Source organism: Colias croceus, chromosome 10 (assembly GCF_905220415.1).
Source record: "Colias croceus chromosome 10, ilColCroc2.1".
Lineage (NCBI taxonomy): Eukaryota > Metazoa > Arthropoda > Insecta > Lepidoptera > Pieridae > Colias > Colias croceus.
In genome coordinates, this window is record NC_059546.1 from 8,902,237 (window position 1) to 8,922,861 (window position 20,625).

Below are 20,625 nucleotides of genomic sequence, written 5' to 3' on the forward strand. Positions count from 1 at the left end.
CCTTAATCTTCAAATAAATGCTTTTTTATTTAATACCTATATAGTATATACTGTGTTCGACTACTAAAAAGTAGATTCAATATTTAATGGTTATCCCTAAAATGTTGAAATCGATTTTATTTAATATGGTGCATAAAGATAAAGTAAGTACAGAATAAATTTTCAATTGAAAATTCGTTTCATTGCTATAAATTTCAACAAGTTATCCTAATATCCCGATAGATCTATTAAATTAATGATTTTTTAAGGTTTATTACAAAGAACATAGTATTCCATACGAAAATAACACAAAGAATTGATTTTATTTATACCTAAAATCTAAGTTAGTCAAACCCATTGTACAAAAATTCGAATAAAAATAATTAAAACTATACCCATGATGCCATCCATAAATTAATTATTCGTGATTTAATTTTAAGCTTTATGGTTTCAAACGGCTCTCTTAAATAATATTTATTGTATAACTATCGAGTATTATCATTTATAAAGCATTGTCCTTTTAAATGATTTGAATGCTAATTTAAAATTGTCATACGATAAACAACTAGTCCACAATCACGCTCAATAGTTATCTGAGACAAAACTCTGCCTACGCGTATATTAAATAGAGTTTTCTATTGAGCGTATATACAATAGACTTTGAACATTAATGCAGCGACATAAGGTGTTCATTTGAATGAATATTTTTAACCGACTTCAAAAAAAAGGAGGAGGTTATCAATTCGGCCGGTATTATTTTTTTTTATGTATGTACACCGATTACTCCGAGGTTTCTGAACCGATTTACGTGATTCTTTTTTTGCTCGATGCGGGATGGTGTCGAATTGGTCCCATAAAAATTATTTTATTCGGATAGGCCCAGTAGTTTTTATTTTATGAGCACTTTTATCTGTATTTGTAAATGTTGCAAGTGCAAGTTTGAAGTCGGTTTTTTAACGCAGTTATCACTTGTATACAACGGTATTCGGGCATTGTTGAAGGCACTGGCATGAGTCTATTTGTTTATCAATGCAATTTACAATTTAGTCACTCACTTTTTTTACTCAAAACAAAAATAAGTAATTAAAAAATTCTAGACGTCAGTCGAATGATTCAATAAGAGAACCGTTCAAACCATAATTACCTAAAAAATCCAACCCTAATTAACATCATAACTTAAAATCACAGTTTTGCACGGCGCGTGCACAATATATTAATTTGTATGACTAATCGTGATAATTGCACTAATCTTAACTAACTACTCAAATGGCATTGGCGCTGTACGCCAAAATTTTCTGTATAAAAGCACCTTGGATTTCGTCCGCTCTGGAAAATAAAAATTTACAATATTATTCCTGAAGTTATAATATGTTTACAGGGTAAGTTTTCAATGACCGGACAAATTTTCAGAAATGGTTCAGAATCGATAACATTTTCGATCTAATGAAGTTTATTTTTAAAGTGAAACTTTTATTACATCGCCTCAAACTTTTTGGTCTGTGTAGCGCATGTCGCGTGTATCGCGGCAACCGAGTAGGTATTACCTACTCGGCACGCGACATGCGCTACACAAAGCAGTGTTCCGAACCGTTCGAACAATTTCATTTTACCGGGGTTTCATAAAACCACACCCTTGGATATGTCGCCATGACCTCACCTTCACCGAGTAGGCCGAGTAGGTAGACCATACCTATTACCGAGTAGACCAAGTAGACTGCACCTTCGAGTAGACCAAACCTATTACCGAGTAGACGAAGTAGACCGCTCCTTCGAGTAAACCAAACCTATTACCGAGTAGACCAATTAGACCGCACCTTCGAGTAGACCATACCTATTACCGAGTAGACCAAGTAGACCGCACCTTCGAGTAGACCAAACCTATTACCGAGTAGACCAAGTAGACCGCACCTTCACCGATTAGTCCAAGTAGACCATACCTATTACCGAGTCGACCAAGTAGACCACACCTTCGAGTAGACTAATCCTATTACCGAGTAGACCAAGTAGACCAATCCTATTATCGAATAGACCAAGTAGACCACATCAATTTCCGAGTAGACCAAGTAGACTGCACCTTCACAGAGAAGACCAAGTAGACCGCACCTTCACCGAGTAGACCAAGTAGACCGTACCTTCACCGAGTAGACCAAGTAGACCACACCAATTTCCGAGTAGACTACATCAATTTCCGAGTAGACCAAGTAGACCGCACCTTCGAGTAGACCAAACCTATTACCGAGTAGACCAAGTAGACCGCACTTTCACCGATTAGTCCAAGTAGACCAATCCTATTATCGAATAGACCAAGTAGACCACATCAATTTCCGAGTAGACCAAGTAGACCGCACCTTCACCGAGTAGACCAAGTATACCACACCAATAGACCACATCAATTTCCGAGTAGACCAAGTAGACCGCACCTTCACCGAGTAGACCAAGTATACCACACCAAATTCCGAGTAGACCAAGTATACCACACCAAATTCCGAGTAGAACAAGTAGACCGCACCTTCACAGAGAAGACCAAGTAGACCGCACCCTCACCGAATAAACCAAGTAGACCATACCTTCACCGAGTAGACCAAGTAGACCACACCAATTTCCGAGTAGACTACATCAATTTCCGAGTAGACCAAGTAGACCGCACATTCGAGTAGACCAAACCTATTACCGAGTAGACCAAGTAGACCGTACATTCGAGTAGACCATACCTATTGGCTATTACCGAGTAGACCAAGTAGACCGCACCTAGATTACCAAGTAGACCAAGTAGACCGCACCTTCGAGTAGACCAAACCTATTACCGAGTAGAACAAGTAGATCGCACATTCGAGTAGACCAAACCTATTACCGAGTAGACCAATTAGACCGCTCCTTCGAGTAGACCATACCTATTACCAAATAGACCAAGTAGACCGCACCTTCGAGTAGACCAAACCTATTACCGAGTAGACCAAGTATACCACACCAAATTCCGAGTAGAACAAGTAGACCGTACCTTCACAGAGAAGACCAAGTAGACCGCACCTTCGAGTAGACCAAACCTATTACCGAGTAGACCAAGTAGACCGCACCTTCGAGTAGACCAAACCTATTACCGAGTAGACCAAGTAGACCGCACATTCGAGTAGACCAAACCTTTTACCGAGTAGACCAATTAGACCGCTCCTTCGAGTAGACCATACCTATTACCAAATAGACCAAGTAGACCGCACCTTCGAGTAGACCAAACCTATTACCGAGTAGACCAAGTATACCACACCAAATTCCGAGTAGAACAAGTAGACCGTACCTTCACAGAGAAGACCAAGTAGACCGCACCTTCACCGAGTAGACCAAGTAGACCGTACCTTCACCGAGTAGACCAAGTAGACCACACCAATTTCCGAGTAGACTACATCAATTTCCGAGTAGAACAAGTTGACCGCACTTTCACAGAGAAGACCAAGTAGACCGCACCCTCACCGAATAAACCAAGTAGACCATACCTTCACCGAGTAGACCAAGTAGACCACACCAATTTCCGAGTAGACTACATCAATTTCCGAGTAGACCAAGTAGACCGCACATTCGAGTAGACCAAACCTATTACCGAGTAGACCAAGTAGACCGTACATTCGAGTAGACCATACCTATTGGCTATTACCGAGTAGACCAAGTAGACCGCACCTAGATTACCAAGTAGACCAAGTAGACCGCTCCTTCGAGTAGACCAAAATAATTATCGTACAAATACGATAATTTTGTGCCTAAGTTTCACTTTTACCGTGGTTTCATAAAACCACACAACATTTTTTCAATTAGATTTCATTCCTGTCCGCCACTAAAAAGCGAACGTGTGGACATTACAAAAGCACAATTCAGTTCAACAACCTAGATAGGTAGAAGATAGCACACACATAAATTTTGCGATGCGCGCACGAACACAAGTGCATTGATTCTGGCGGCTCGCACGAGCGAGGTCGTTGAACTTATCGCGTGTTTACGATTTAGGAAATTTTTGAGACATTTTCAAATGAATGCTATTATTTTTTTCTTTTTTATTCGACAATAATATTTCAAATGTACCTTTGGTTTAATATCTAGATCTTAAATTTAAATTTTGGCTGGTCATTGAAAACTATATACGACTAGATTCTATTAATAATATTTTAAAATAGATCAGAAAAGACTTTTAATTTTAAAATATATGTGCAAAAAGATGGCCATCTCGCATTCAAATTAGAATTCTCTTTTTTAATCCATTTACAGTAATAAGGTTGACTAGTCCAAATTTACGTAATGGCGGCTCCACATTACTGCCGTGAAGCTACGTGAACATGCGTGAACGTGAATGCATATGATGACGCATAAACATTCGCCGCCTCGTGAGTTATTAACTATAGTAACCTATATGGCTATACACAGATAGAGTAAATGGTAGAGTACTAACTATCCTACTTACTATACAAATGTAGACACACCATTAGTAGAGTATAGACTAAAATTTCTACTAAAACTGGTAGAGTATGCTAGTTCACTCTACCGTTTACTCTACCCGTATCAACAGTCAGTGATTTTGTCAGTAGCTTCTTTGTCCATTTCACAGCGAGTTTCACGAAAGATTGCGAGCATCCTATGAATATGAAGGACACGACTTTTGCCGTAAATTCGCCGTATAAATTCATCGTGCGTAAATTCACAGCACTAATGTAGAGCGGCCATTATACTAAAAAAAAATTTGAATTGAAATGGAATATTTTGACAAATTTGTTTGACATAACGCGGTACGCATGTACGAGACAAACACACAAACACTCACTTGTTAGTTGTAATTGAATGGAAATGGTCGCAGAACGCATGTAACACGAGACAAACACACAAACACTCACTTGTTAGTGGTGACGGTGTGCATCAAGTTGACGATGTACCGCGGGCACACGTCCTCGTGCATGACGCGCGCGTGGAACAGCAGCCCTTGGCACACGCAGTATAGTAGTTCTACGAGTGGCCATTGTTCCGGGATCATGCCCTTTTGGTACGCCCAGGAGGTTAAAATCTGGAAATATTACTTATTATTAATTATTAATAAATAAATCATTTATTTCACATAATGACTTTACAAATCAAATTGACCCAGGTTCCTGAGATAACATGAACTGTTTTTAAGGAGCACGTTAAACACACATGACACAAGTAATGCTGACGAGGCCGTACGGAAACGTGGATCGCTGTATATAGCGGATACTTTTAGTATGAAATGATTTTGTAAGCAGTAGGTACTTATAATAAGGTTTAAAACTTTAAAAGTATTTTATGAGTAATATTTGTTTTCTTTTTTGTCCGGTCTTCGTATGAGTTCGTGTTCGTTTACAAATGCTTGCTGTTGTGTGTGCTAGAATTACCTTTTCTCAAAGGTCCATGAGCAGCTGTTTACAAATAGTTATAGTTTTCCTGTGTAGTTTTTAAAATAAAGCAAACCTACCCTACAAAAATTGCTGATTCCGAATTATCAGCCGGGCCTGTTGTTTGAATTATAAAACAACGATTTATACAATCAGACTGTGTCATACCCATAAAATTTCTAATATTTAAAACTCAAACCTGCAATGATGATGTGATCGGTGCGAGCGCTATAGGCAGCGAGGGCGAAGCCCTAAACGCAGTCCCCGCTAAGAAGCCAGCCGGCGCCGCGTACAGAGCACTGTCTTTGCCCGTAGCCCTACATAGGATGCACACCACCAACTGAAAAGAAGGAATCACTTTAAAAGGAAGCAAAAAATTACTCGTATTACGAAAGAAGAATTTGTAAATCTATACCTACTAATATTATAAAGCTGAAGAGTTTGTTTGTTTGTTTGAACGCGCTAATCTCGGGAACTACTGGTCCGATTTGAAAAATTCTTTCGGTGTTAGATAGCCCATTTATTGAGGAAGGTTATAGGGTATATATCATCATGCTACGGTACTACTACCAACAGAAGTGGAGCCACGGGGGTGAAACCGCGCGGAGCAGCTAGTACACAATAAAAGAACTTGTAATAAAATTGAAAAATGTTTGAGGCATTGAAATTTGTGTATTATGGTCCGGGAGCCAGAAGCAGATTTTATGACCAAGTTCCTCTCAAGCGGTAATTAGTAAAATGCATCAAAATATAGTATTATGAAGCCTCGTGAACGTCAGCTGGAGCTCGGTTGGGGGGGGTGAGCGGTTGTAGCCTCCCACGCACGTAAGAAAAAAAAGTATATTCATTCATTTCCTCTCAGCTAAAAATTTGTCAAATTGTAGCTAACCCAATATCTCAACGAAAAATAATAATCAGCTGGTTACAGCATGGTGTATTATACTTACGTCAGCTGGTGTCTCGAATATAATGAGACATTAACAAAATCATCGAGATACGTGGAATTCCATCAACATAAGTCCCCGTAAAAGATAAGTAATAACTTTATTAATTATATATTATACTATTATTTTTTTAATAATTATAGTTAACTAATGTTTTAAGTGGGTTATTTCATATTTGTTACACTTTTAGGTAGTTATGTGAATTTGATGATATGATAGTTATTTTTAAATGCAGTTTATAATATTTGTAAAAACATGTTTACCGATGTGGCTGAATGTACGTAGTACCCCGATCATGCGCACAACTAACCACCTCCAAGTACCTTATTACTGTCTATATTATGCTAGCGTGTGTTGCTTGAATTTTTAAAAATAACGATAATAATTAAAGATACGTCATTTCATCTCAGATGAAAATTTGTGAGCTGATTGTTGATATACTGATGCGATAAATAAAAAAAATCAGCTACCAATAATTCGAGGAAAACCTAGTCAGTTGAAGCATATAAATTGGCAATAGATGCTTCTGTCTAACTCCTATGTAATAACTTTCAAAATATCAGCTGACGGTTTTTCCACCAAGATACAGCCAGCTGACCTATATATATATATATCCACAGTTACATATAAGCTAACATCAGGTAAATTTTTATTTGAGAGGAAATCACGGAAAATAATTTTATTTTTTTCATGTTCGAGACACCAGCTGACGTATAATACACCATGTTGTAACCAGCTGATTATTTTTTTTCGTTGAGATATTGGGTTAGCTACAATTTGACAAATTTTTAGCTGAGAGGAAATGAATGAATGTATTTTTTTTTCCTACGTGCGTGGGAGGCTACAACCGCTCACCCCCCCCCAACCGAGCGCCAGCTGACGTTCACGAGGCTTTATAATACTATACTCTGATGCGTCTGACGAATTATCTCTTGAGAGGAAATAATTAACCAAATTTGCACCTGGCTCCCTAACCATTAATTTTAAAAGGGAAACGTAACTAATGTTCAGAAACAGAGACAAAAAAAAAAAAATGTTGTGTGGTTTTATGAAACCACGGTAAAAGTGAAACTTAGGCACAAAATTATCGTATTTGTACGATAATTATTTTGGTCTACTCGAAGGAGCGGTCTACTTGGTCTACTTGGTAATCTAGGTGCGGTCTACTTGGTCTACTCGGTAATAGCCAATAGGTATGGTCTACTCGAATGTACGGTCTACTTGGTCTACTCGGTAATAGGTTTGGTCTACTCGAATGTGCGGTCTACTTGGTCTACTCGGAAATTGATGTAGTCTACTCGGAAATTGGTGTGGTCTACTTGGTCTACTCGGTGAAGGTATGGTCTACTTGGTTTATTCGGTGAGGGTGCGGTCTACTTGGTCTTCTCTGTGAAAGTGCGGTCAACTTGTTCTACTCGGAAATTGATGTAGTCTACTCGGAAATTGGTGTGGTCTACTTGGTCTACTCGGTGAAGGTACGGTCTACTTGGTCTACTCGGTGAAGGTGCGGTCTACTTGGTCTTCTCTGTGAAGGTACGGTCTACTTGTTCTACTCGGAATTTGGTGTGGTATACTTGGTCTACTCGGTAATAGGTTTGGTCTACTCGAAGGTGCGGTCTACTTGGTCTATTTGGTAATAGGTATGGTCTACTCGAAGGAGCGGTCTAATTGGTCTACTCGGTAAAAGGTTTGGTCTACTCGAATGTGCGGTCTACTTGGTCTACTCGGTAATAGGTTTGGTCTACTCGAAGGTGCGGTCTACTTGGTCTACTCGGTAATAGGTTTGGTCTACTCGAAGGTGCGGTCTACTTGGTCTTCTCTGTGAAGGTGCGGTCTACTTGTTCTACTCGGAATTTGGTGTGGTATACTTGGTCTACTCGGTAATAGGTTTGGTCTACTCGAAGGTGCGGTCTACTTGGTCTATTTGGTAATAGGTATGGTCTACTCGAAGGAGCGGTCTAATTGGTCTACTCGGTAATAGGTTTGGTCTACTCGAATGTGCGATCTACTTGTTCTACTCGGTAATAGGTTTGGTCTACTCGAAGGTGCGGTCTACTTGGTCTACTTGGTAATCTAGGTGCGGTCTACTTGGTCTACTCGGTAATAGCCAATAGGTATGGTCTACTCGAATGTACGGTCTACTTGGTCTACTCGGTAATAGGTTTGGTCTACTCGAATGTGCGGTCTACTTGGTCTACTCGGAAATTGATGTAGTCTACTCGGAAATTGGTGTGGTCTACTTGGTCTACTCGGTGAAGGTATGGTCTACTTGGTTTATTCGGTGAGGGTGCGGTCTACTTGGTCTTCTCTGTGAAGGTGCGGTCTACTTGTTCTACTCGGAATTTGGTGTGGTATACTTGGTCTACTCGGAATTTGGTGTGGTATACTTGGTCTACTCGGTGAAGGTGCGGTCTACTTGGTCTACTCGGAAATTGATGTGGTCTATTGGTGTGGTATACTTGGTCTACTCGGTGAAGGTGCGGTCTACTTGGTCTACTCGGAAATTGATGTGGTCTACTTGGTCTATTCGATAATAGGATTGGTCTACTTGGACTAATCGGTGAAAGTGCGGTCTACTTGGTCTACTCGGTAATAGGTTTGGTCTACTCGAAGGTGCGGTCTACTTGGTCTACTCGGAAATTGATGTAGTCTACTCGGAAATTGGTGTGGTCTACTTGGTCTACTCGGTGAAGGTACGGTCTACTTGGTCTACTCGGTGAAGGTGCGGTCTACTTGGTCTTCTCTGTGAAGGTGCAGTCTACTTGGTCTACTCGGAAATTGATGTGGTCTACTTGGTCTATTCGATAATAGGATTGGTCTACTTGGTCTACTCGGTAATAGGATTAGTCTACTCGAAGGTGTGGTCTACTTGGTCGACTCGGTAATAGGTATGGTCTACTTGGACTAATCGGTGAAGGTGCGGTCTACTTGGTCTACTCGGTAATAGGTTTGGTCTACTCGAAGGTGCGGTCTACTTGGTCTACTCGGTAATAGGTATGGTCTACTCGAAGGTGCGGTCTAATTGGTCTACTCGGTAATAGGTTTGGTTTACTCGAAGGAGCGGTCTACTTCGTCTACTCGGTAATAGGTTTGGTCTACTCGAAGGTGCAGTCTACTTGGTCTACTCGGTAATAGGTATGGTCTACCTACTCGGCCTACTCGGTGAAGGTGAGGTCATGGCGACATATCCAAGGGTGTGGTTTTATGAAACCCCGGTAAAATGAAATTGTTCGAACGGTTCGGAACACTGCTTTGTGTAGCGCATGTCGCGTGCCGAGTAGGTAATACCTACTCGGTTGCCGCGATACACGCGACATGCGCTACACAGACCAAAAAGTTTGAGGCGATGTAATAAAAGTTTCACTTTAAAAATAATAGATCTATTCAAATTGGAAAGCGTTTGACGCATTGCATTGCATATTATTTGTTATTCGAACCTAAAGGTAACCTCTCGCGTCAGATCAAACATTCATAGTTGTTAGGAATAACCAATATACAGATAAACTTCCATTATTTATAACGCCGCAATGTGATTACGAATTTATTTAGTTTATTACCTGTCTAACTTTTAATACATATAATAAATACAAAGTATAAAACAAAGTCGCTTTCTCTGTCCCTATTTCCCTTTGTCCGCTTTTATCTTTAAAACTACGCAACAGATTTTGATTCGGTTTTTTTAATAGATAGAGTGATTCAAGAGGAAGGTTTTAGTATATAACTAGCTTACCGGCCGCGGCTTCGCCCGCTTTCTCTAAAACGATTTGAGATTTAAACTATCCTATCTCTCAAGTTGGATCGAACTGCACATGGTGTGCGAATTTTATTATAATCGGTTAAGTGGTTTAGGATCCCATTGAGGACAAACATTGTGACACGAGATTTATATATATTAAGATTTATTAGGTTTTAGACAAAGCGGGCGAAGCCGCGGGCGGTAAGCTAGTTTAATATAATATTATGATTATACAATACAAACTTACCCTATAAATACCAATATATCCACCAAAGAACAAGCCAAGCTTCAAGTGGGAGAATTTCAACGATTTCAGCGCTTTAGTGGGAGTCAATATCCTGGGCAGGATCGTGCGGAGCATTGTCATTAAACATCCTACGCCGAAAAGTTGTGCAGCTCCCTAGAAAATCAATTCGATTTTTTTGTTACTTAATAAAGTAACACAAAAAACTGCTCAGTCTATATCTATACAAAGATTTTTTTTATTTAAACATTGCGAAATTGACATGACGTCATTGATATTCATTAATAAGACCCAGACGTCTGTCTTGAGCGTGTACTATTAATATTAGCATAATATTTATCAGTTTAAAAGACTCTACTGGTTATCAACTAAAAAATTTAAACTTCGTTGCAGTGTGAAGTGAAGACAAACATATAAATTCACTTATTTTTCAAATAAACAATTGTAGAAGACATGTGTTATGATTAAAAAAAATTACATAGAAATAGTCTTTGCTACTTTCTTAGAAAAACAAACTAATGCTAATCTAGAATGCTACAAAAGTTTATTGACGTTTCAAAAGTGCTTCTCGAAGAAGTCTGATTGAATAAATAAATGTTTGAGTTTGAGTTTGAGTTTATTCACTTGCTCAAAAATAATCAATGATTGCTAATTAGTTAAAATCATTAATATATATACGACAATAAGAGTCAAGACAGGTCAATCTTTTTTTTTATTATTGTAGGGCAATAATTATCTGTCTGTAAAATGAACGATATAATTATGTATTTACGTTAACATTCAAAAGTTCAAAGAACAGTAGTTAATACATATTAATGGATTAAAAAAATAATAGAATTATAACGGATTGAAGGAAGGAAATCGAAACAGACGTCATGACGGAAACACCAGCGCGAAAATGTAGAATTTTGAGGAAAATTATATGAGGCAAAATATCGAAATAAATTAACACATTTATAGACGCAATTAATAACCAATGTCGAACAAATTAATCTTAAGGGCCGGCGCAGATATGGCGGAGCACAGCGTAGCGCAGCGCATTTTTCATTCTCAAACTATTATCGACATTGTCCTCATTAAAATAACATTCAAAACAGCGCAGTGTTGTTATTTGATTTTGAATTTTCTTTTAATGAGGACAATATCAGCAGACAATAGGAGCAGTGGTGGCTCAGTGGTGAGACCTTAGACTTCGAATCGATAAGTCCGTGGTTCGAGACCAGGCGAGCGCGTAGGATTTAAATTGATTTTTCAATTTATCTGCGCATGTTGTAACATCACCACTGCTCGAACGGTGAAGGAAAACATTGTGAGGAAACCGACATGTCGAAGAATTAAAAAGTTCGACGACATGTGTCATCCGCCAACACGCACTTGGCCAGCGCGGTGGATTATGGCCTGTACCCTCATAGGAGGCCCGTGTCCCAGCAGTGGGAACGTATATGGGCTGATGATGATGATGATGATGATGAGGACAATATCCATAATAGTTCGACAATGAAAAGTACGCTGCGCTGCGCTCCGCCATATCTGCTCCAACCCTAATAATATAACGAAGGTTTAGTAAAGTCCCTACGCGATTATTGGATTATAAAAACAAGTTTCACCGATTCTATGTTGCCTTGACCAAATCAATTTAAATTACGTTGAGCCTTCGATAAAAACCTTTTATACATTATTTTATACAAGCCCCGCAGCATAACTAATAAGTAATAATTTATCTATTACACCTAGTAAATCATGTTAGTTATATGTAAAACAAGTCATAAGTTAGTTACCAGTAATAGTTAAAACTGCATAAAATCACAATTAATTTCCACCGTCAAAATTGTAATAACTTATTAAAGCAAAAGATCATTCAAAGGAGAATGCCCATGAAAGTATGGACCACAGTATAGTGTTGCGTCAATGCCAGAGTGGTTTTGGAGGGTTCTTCGATATTCAAAAGATTTTTACCAATTGATTTTTTATGATAAAACAGGGGTTTTCAAGATATTGAGAAAATGTGAATTAACCTCAAAACTTAAATAAACCCGATTTAGTTAGGTTTATGCGTAATTTAGGTAGTATTTTATCGTCTGAAGGTTATTTTTCGTTTAACATATTTAATCTATGCGTAGAGCTTATGCTTTCAGACAAAGTCTATCTGTTCATCGGCTAGTGTAGGTAGGCACCAGAAATCTTCCGGGACGGATTTCAAGAAATCCTAAATATATATTTAAAAAATTCCAATAGAGTTTTTATTCGGTTTACATATTGTTGTTGTTGTTTGAATCATTTTTTCACTACATATTCGAAGAAAGAAACAAATAAGAAATAACTGGTTACCTACCAAGCTATGTCATAATAATATTTTTTTTTATAAATATTTATATTATTTTACTTCACTATCTATGTTAAAACAACCTACAGTGTATAAACAATACCTTACAGAGTGATTTTATGTTAATTGATTTTTTTGTAATTCAATGAAAACAATAATCGATATTAATACATTTAGCTATTTACCATAGTAAATGTCATAATAGTTACCGCTTGGTTACCGTGGTAACCGGTAATGGATACTAAATCCATGGTAACGGATCTAAACAATTACATGTCTTATTAGATTTTACAAAACATTCCCTGATCAAAATATATTTTCCGATAGTAAGAAGGCCTCTAAATTGCCGAGATTTTTTTTAAAAGTATTTTTATCTTTATGCATGAGAAAAACTTGTACCAAAAATGTAAACGGTAATGGACACTAAATCTATAATAACGGATCTAAACAATTACATGTCTTATTAGATTTTACAAAACATTCCCTGTTCAAATTATATTTTCCGATGGTAAGAAGGCCTCTAAATTGCCGAGATTTTTTTTAATAGTATTGTTGTCTTGATGCATGAGAAAAACCAGTACCGAAAATGGGCATTCTCCTTTAATTTATTCAATCATTCACCAATATTTTAATTGATGTTTATACTTTACACTAACTTAATACCATCCTACCACCTACCAATCAAAATACACCCAAATAACTTTCTAACTAGATGTTAATTAACCTCAATATAAATATATCTTGTAAAATGTGCATAATATATACAATTAACGCATTCAATATGGCAACATTACCTTTAATATATAATTCTTGCAGGGGCCTCTATGCGGACAGGCATCACTCCTGCCCTGAATACCATCTACGGGCTTACCGACCTCTTTGGAAACTCTGGGCGGCGTGAAAAACCTAGAATTAAATATATAAGCACTTTAATTAAATTTAATTCCAGATATGGGCGTGCCGTGCCTATCTTGAATGTCTAAATTTAGAGATAAATCTTGTAAAAAAAATTGATCGAGTCTTTCGAATATTTATCCGATGTCAAAAGTATTTTTAAGCTTACGAGGTACACTTTTTGAAAGAAATATTCAAATGTTACCAATATAACTTTCTTGTAGTTTTATTATCGCGATAATGTTACAGCGAATGATTATAAATTTAAACTCCTTCAAGTTTTCTAATTACTAACAGCGATATTATAGTGTGTTTATTGTTAGTTTTACGCGTTTTTAATTATTTTAATCGTGTGCTAAATTGCTTTTTCACAAAGAACATTCGAAATATATTTATATTGTATGAAAAACGGCTCTATAAGAATTAAGAAGTAACATGAACCTCATTCTTTGCACATGAAAAGTTTGTTTGATTGAAAGCACGAATACCAGGAACTACTAGTTTACAATTACTAAGATTGTACCTAATTGAAAACACTTTTTGAAACAAAACTTGATCAAGAAAGTCCATTTATGAAAGACAAAAGCTAAAAAAAGTGGAAAAAAATATTATTTTTTCTCAAATGGTGATTTTGTCTGCGAGAGCAGACTGAGATTGCAAGCAACTTACCAAAACAATGGTGTCCTCTTAGTGTTCTCCCTTTCTAACCTCATAAGATAGAAGAAGAGGGAACTACCCAACATGAATATGAGAGTTTCGCGTCCAGCTGACCGCCGCAGCCATCCTTTCATTTCTAATGTGCGTATCCAGTATTCGAATACCTATGAAAATATATTAAATGTTTATTAACCGACTTCAAAAAAAGGAGGAGGTTATCAATTCGGCCGGTATGTTTTTTTTATATGTATGTACACCGATTACTCCGAGGTTTCTGAACCGATTTACGTGATTCTTTTTTTGTTCGATGCGGGATGGTGTCGAATTGGTCCCATAAAAATTTTATACGGATAGGCCCAGTAGTTTTTATTTTATGAGCATTTATGTCTTTATTTGTAAATGTTGCAAGTGCAAGTTTGAAGTCGGTTGTTTTTAACGCAGTTATCACTTGTCTTAATAAACATCGTACAACAACACTATTACATTGGAATACAAAAATCCTGCTTTATATTAAATGCGAGAGTTTTTGAGGATGTGTGTGTGTGTTTGTTACTCTTTCACGCAAATACTACTGAACCCATTACAATGAGATTTAGCACATATGTAGAGGGTAACTTGGATTATCACATAGAATAGGTTTTATCCTGGAAATTCCACGGGAACGGCAACTATGCGAGTTTTTCTTTGAAAACGCGGGCGAAGCCGTAGGCGGAAATCTAGTAAGTCATAATTAACTTTCGATCTAATTATAGCAGAGTAAACATGACAATTTTTTTTATTTTTATTAATTGGTATAGAATATCGGCTTTTATTACTATACTTTTGGAGGACACTTCAAATAATTATACAGTTTACATAATTGTATATTATACGTATTTCTTATTTCAACCACATAAAAGATTAATTATTTTTGTTCCCATTTATCTTTAATCATTTGACAACTTGCTTTTTGTCACACTTTATCATTATGAAACAGTGCAAAGGTAAAAAATTCAAATCTTTATTTGAACTTTGGAATTATATTTGGTCTTTATATTTATCTATACATATAATAAATCTGTAGAAGGGTCAATTCTGTACATTGAAAATATTGAAAAAATAAATAGCAGGGGGTGTTACTGGATCGATACCAAACCTAAATATATGATTAAAAAAATTTTTGTCTGTCTGTATGTTCAGGTATCACGTGAAAACTAACGGTTGGATTTCGATGAAACTTGGTTTAATTATACCTGCATAAAATAGGATACTTTTTATCCCGGAAAAATACGTAGAAAAAATAAATCTTCATTTTTCCACGCGGACGGAGTCGCGGGCAGAAGCTAGTCTATACTAATATTATAAAGCTGAAGAGTTTGTTTGTTTGAACGCGCTAATCTCAGGAACTACTGGTCCCATTTATCGAGGAAGGCTATCCATACTAATATTATAAATGCGAAAGTAACTCTGTCTGTCTGTCTGTTACTCAATCACGCCTAAACTACTGAACCAATTTTCATGAAATTTGGTATGGAGATATTTTGATACCCGAGAAAGGACATAGGCTACTTTTTATCCCGGGAAAATGACGCAATCCCGGAAATCCCACGGGAACGGGAACTATGCGGGTTTTTCTTTGACTGCGCGGGCGAAGCCGCGGGCGGAAATCTAGTAGGCTATATATCATCACACTGAGGAGCGGAGCAATGTAGTTGAAACCGCGGGGAACAGCTAGTAAACTATAGTGTTTGTGTTTAAGTCTTAATCAAGCCCCATGTTCGTAGTAAACATTTGTTAATCAAAAAAGTAGAATCAACAAGTTGCTTGCAATACTTTGTTGCAGAGTTGATAATGATGAAAAATATTGTAAATGCAACAATGTCAACAAACTATTGCTTGGCAATTATTTACCATGAATACTAGGTTGTTGTTGAGTTGTTGATTGTGTACAATTGTAGGTTAAAGTAACCTATGATTACACAATACACATACTATGGTTCACTTATGATTATACAAATATGCTCACTTTAACCTATGATTGTACACAATACCATAGCTATAAGGATAAATTACTCCATAAGGAAATAGTACTATATACTCACCAAGTTAACAAACAAGTTAACGACCATAACTCTTCTGTAAGGTGGTTCGAAATAAACCGCAAGTCCACTGATTGTGCATGGTAGGAGCACTGTTGTGTAGTACGAGAATTGACTGAAGAATAGCTTCCTTTCAACAAAATAATTATTATCACTATATAGAATACGTTCTGCTCATAGTCAATTGACTGATCGCAGATGATTATAATTAAAAAAAATAAAAAATTAAATATAGAATACAATTCTACAACTTCTTTGTCACAGTGGTTAGTACATGAGCATAGATTTGAAGGGTCCTGGGTTTAATTACCCGTGCAGACAAAGAAAAAAAATGTCTCGGTCTGGAAGGAAATCATACAGTGAAACAGATGTATACAGACTTAATGCATCTGCCTGTCTTCTCTATATATATGAATACTTAATAATAAAAGTATACAGGGTGTTCCACCGTCAGTATTTTAAGCTCAATGGAGGTTATAGTTTTGCACGCTCAGTACGTAAAAAATACTTATAAAATTCCAGATGCAGCTTTTTTTCAAATAGATGAATTCTTAAAACTCTTTGTGTACACCCATAACAAGCAATCCGCCCAACTTTGCCACCCGCACGTGCGCTATCGTTTACTATTATGTTCTCATAGACAAAATGCTCACATTAGAGAAGCGTTATATGCCGGCTGCGCGAAGCTAGAGAAGAAAACATGAATTTTAAGGAAAAATTTAGCAAAAAATTTTTGGCGTAATTTTGTTGTTTAAGTATTTTTTACGTGATCAGTGTATGCAAGACTACAAGTCTCTTCGCGCTTAGGACACCCTGTATAATATTATTAATTTTAATATTTTGTAATATTCAATAATAATTACCTGAAAATACAGTTTAAAGTAACAAAGGAGCTTCCCACTGTGAGACCAAAGATGCCAGACTTTAAATAAAGTTTAAATTGCTCTATGACCTCTTTTTGAGTTAATTTCTTGCCTTTCATTAATATTTGAATCTGAAACAAACATAAAATATGAATTTTCATACAAATATGCCTTAAAAAGTTACATTCAATATTAGTTACACTTGAAAAAAAATTTAAGTCCTGGTTGTCCATCTTTGGCATAACATTAAACAATTGGTTTCGCATGATTTTTTTATAAGTTTTGTCTGTGGAGTAAAAAAATTGACATACTTAGGGTCATTTGATATATTATCTATCTATATGGGAAAATAAAAAAAATAAGAGAGAAGTATGAAGTACTTAGTATCTAATCCAAATTACTTAGATAAAGGCCATACTTTATATACACAGAACTGATAAATACAGTGATATGAGATAACATGTTTAAAACCAATTATAAATTTTATACTAAAAATGTACAGTAGGTACTAAAAAGCAATAATAAGCAGAAAATATACAAAAGATATCTCTACAATATTCTTACACTACTTATAAAAATCATAATCAGCATATTTTATATATAAAGTAATTTAAAATGAACATTTTAATGTATATTATTATTGATTAAAGAATTGCCTAGATAGCAATATCAAATAATAACAATAGAAAAAGATACCTTTAATAAATTAAATATTACCTATTTAATTTGGGTTCTCAAGTTTCAGAAAACAGTTAAATATCATAATAATAATATAATAATCTATCAAATCTATTGCTATTACATTTTCTATTGAAAATCATCAACATTCAACACTACAAAATGAAATATTAGCTGTTACTTTAGAATCCCATAACATAATGAAAAACTTACCAAGTAAACCATGGCATAGAACTTATAGCTCCCTTTTATACAACTTAGTAACATGGATGCAGTTGCATCGCTGCATTTTGCTGTCCATGGATGGATTAACGTGTGACAATCGGACGCACTACACGCGCTCTCAAACCATAATTTACTTGCCTCGACCATTGTTGTGATTTGTTCAGTACAAATTTACAATAAAAATTATACTACCAATTTTATTGGTACACAACAATAGGTACCAATAACAAATTAATACAATGACGTTGTGAATTGAAACTTTAAATAACTAAAACGTTAATAAATAATCATTTTTTTTTTACTTTCAACACGACTTCACTCGACTAGTTATTTAACGATTTTCCGTTTGCAACTGGACTAACAGTTAGAAATAATTATAATTAATGCAAACATAGAACTAAAACGGTGTGATACCAAAACTCAAATCACGAATTTCTAGCTCAAAGCCTCAAACTCACTATTGGTTCACGGACAAGTGTAAATTATCACTGTCAGCCTGTCAGGTGTCAAGCTGTGGTGTCAAGCGTCAGCTGTCATCTTAACGGACGACAGATGTCATAACATTTAGGAATGATCGTATCGTTGATTACGTTCATTATGAATAAAATATTACGAAATAAGTTTTAAAATTTTTCATCATGACAATTGGTTATATTATCGTGGTTATATCACTTTTTTCATTATTCAGTAGTCCCAATAAATCAAACAGCAATTTTTGTTTGAATTAGAAATAAAATTTTATACTGTTCAATCAACTCTATAAATAAAATTCTGCATACTTGCAGACCACACTACTTTTCACGCAAAGAAATCACTGAACTTTAAATAAACAAAGTCATATATTAAAGCAATTACATAATATTATTATAAATAATTAATGTTATGGGCAAAAGCGACTTGACCTTGTTGAAACTTTTAAATAAATAATTAATTACACACAAATTATACGATCTCGTATATTTTATTAACGTTGTACACGTAACGCGTTTCCCCATCCTCTATTTTTTTAACTTAAAAAGTGTTTTTGACTCACTAAGTTAGCGTAAGGTTATCTCCCGGTATTGGGTCCCACTTAATAAAAAAAGTCAGAGGTCAACGTCAAGAATAAATGCAAAAGCTTTATATTTATTCATTATTAAGTATTTGTATTTGTTGCAGAATGCACCAATTCAAGGAACAGTTTATGATGAAACATGGCATAATGTACTATGGGAATTAAGAACTAAAAAGTAAAAAAAAAAACCCACATAGGGAAATTTCATATGTTGTGCGACACAACACACAATTATTATTATTATTTGATACGGGATACCAGTGCAAAGGCACCAGAGGTTTATGAACAAAATATAAAATAATTAGTATTGAGAATGATTTAATTAACATGTACTTACGAAGAAATATCCATGTATGGGAAACCAAAAGATAATAGACCCTCTGAAACACGCTCGTAGCATTGTTAGAAATGCCTCCAAACAACTGTCCGTATATGGATGCAGTAATTGTGCACAAGTATAATTAGCTATGTCCGTATTTTGTACAAGATGTTTACTGACTTCCACCATTTTAATGAATTTTACAATTTATTTTATACAATTAAAATAAATGCCTATATAGTAATTTCACGCGTGCAAGCGAAAGATATACTGAAACGTTTATAACAACAACAATACAAGTTCAAAGTGTGATTTTCCGATTAATTGAATTTTATTTGCATTAATTTTCACTTAATTTCAGTACAACTCATTAATATTGTTTGTTTGTGGTTTGGTGGTTTAAGTGTGAGCTTAAAAAAGTAAATTAGGCGATTAATATTGATAGGTAGTAACGTTCGTCTGCTACTACGATACTTATGATAGCGTTTAGCTACTATTCTGTGCATGATACGCTGTGATGATACGTTGCAAAATACGATGTTCTGTCTTACTCTTATCGCTCAGGGTTATGAAAAATAGATTTTGGCTGATTAGATCTAAACAATAGGCACAAAAAATTATATCAGAATCTGTTAAGCCGTTTCGGAGGAGTATGGTTTCTATCATTACGACACGAGAATTTAATATATTATATTCTATTCAGCTAAATTACTGAAAATAAACCGCTGCAAGGTTTTACATAGATTATGAAATACAGTTACTACGTTTTGATATAATGATGCATTATATATTTGGTATAGCAAGGCGAATAACGAACACGCATGCACGCATCATTGAGATATACATATGGAGACCGCCTACATCACTTATGCTCCGCTCTACATACGCCATATGGCGTAACTGCACGCTCATTTTTTATTTGTTTTAAAGTGAAACGCATCAAATATGCCTTCGTGTGTGTTACGATATTGCACAAATAATACGGAAAAGTGCAAAGGAATAACTTTGATCGGTAAGTACCTAACTAGATAATAATTTTTAAAACTTAGAGCAAAAAAATGGCGCACAGATTTTGTTCGTGGTGTCTCCTCCATACGTAGTAATATTATTTCAATGGCACGCATCTATCTTTTTTTATTTATTTTATTTAAATTCATCTAGAATCTATTTGAATTGTGTTGGTGTATGAAATTAAATTTGCACTTATTTAGAATTAAACTACTAAATCAGTGTAATTTATATATTAT

At 35.8% G+C, this 20,625-nt stretch overlaps 1 protein-coding gene across 2 annotated transcripts; it reads right to left on the reverse strand.

The window, feature by feature from the left end:
* Positions 1-851: 851 nt before the first annotated feature.
* Positions 852-19,582, reverse strand: LOC123695085 (transmembrane protein 135-like). 2 transcript variants are annotated; one of them, XM_045640789.1, is made up of 9 exons: positions 19,397-19,582; positions 17,103-17,233; positions 16,243-16,369; positions 14,174-14,325; positions 13,405-13,516; positions 10,291-10,443; positions 5,563-5,703; positions 4,851-5,017; positions 852-1,305 (listed from the first exon to the last, which is right to left on the reverse strand). In XM_045640789.1, the coding sequence occupies exons 1-9, from the start codon at positions 19,565-19,567 to the stop codon at positions 1,242-1,244; spliced, it is 1,218 nt and encodes a 405-aa protein (XP_045496745.1). In that variant the 5' UTR covers positions 19,568-19,582; the 3' UTR covers positions 852-1,241. The 2 variants fall into 2 exon arrangements, with proteins under 2 accessions (XP_045496745.1, XP_045496746.1); XM_045640790.1 differs by lacking the exon at positions 19,397-19,582 and adding an exon at positions 17,994-18,459.
* Positions 19,583-20,625: the final 1,043 nt, after the last annotated feature.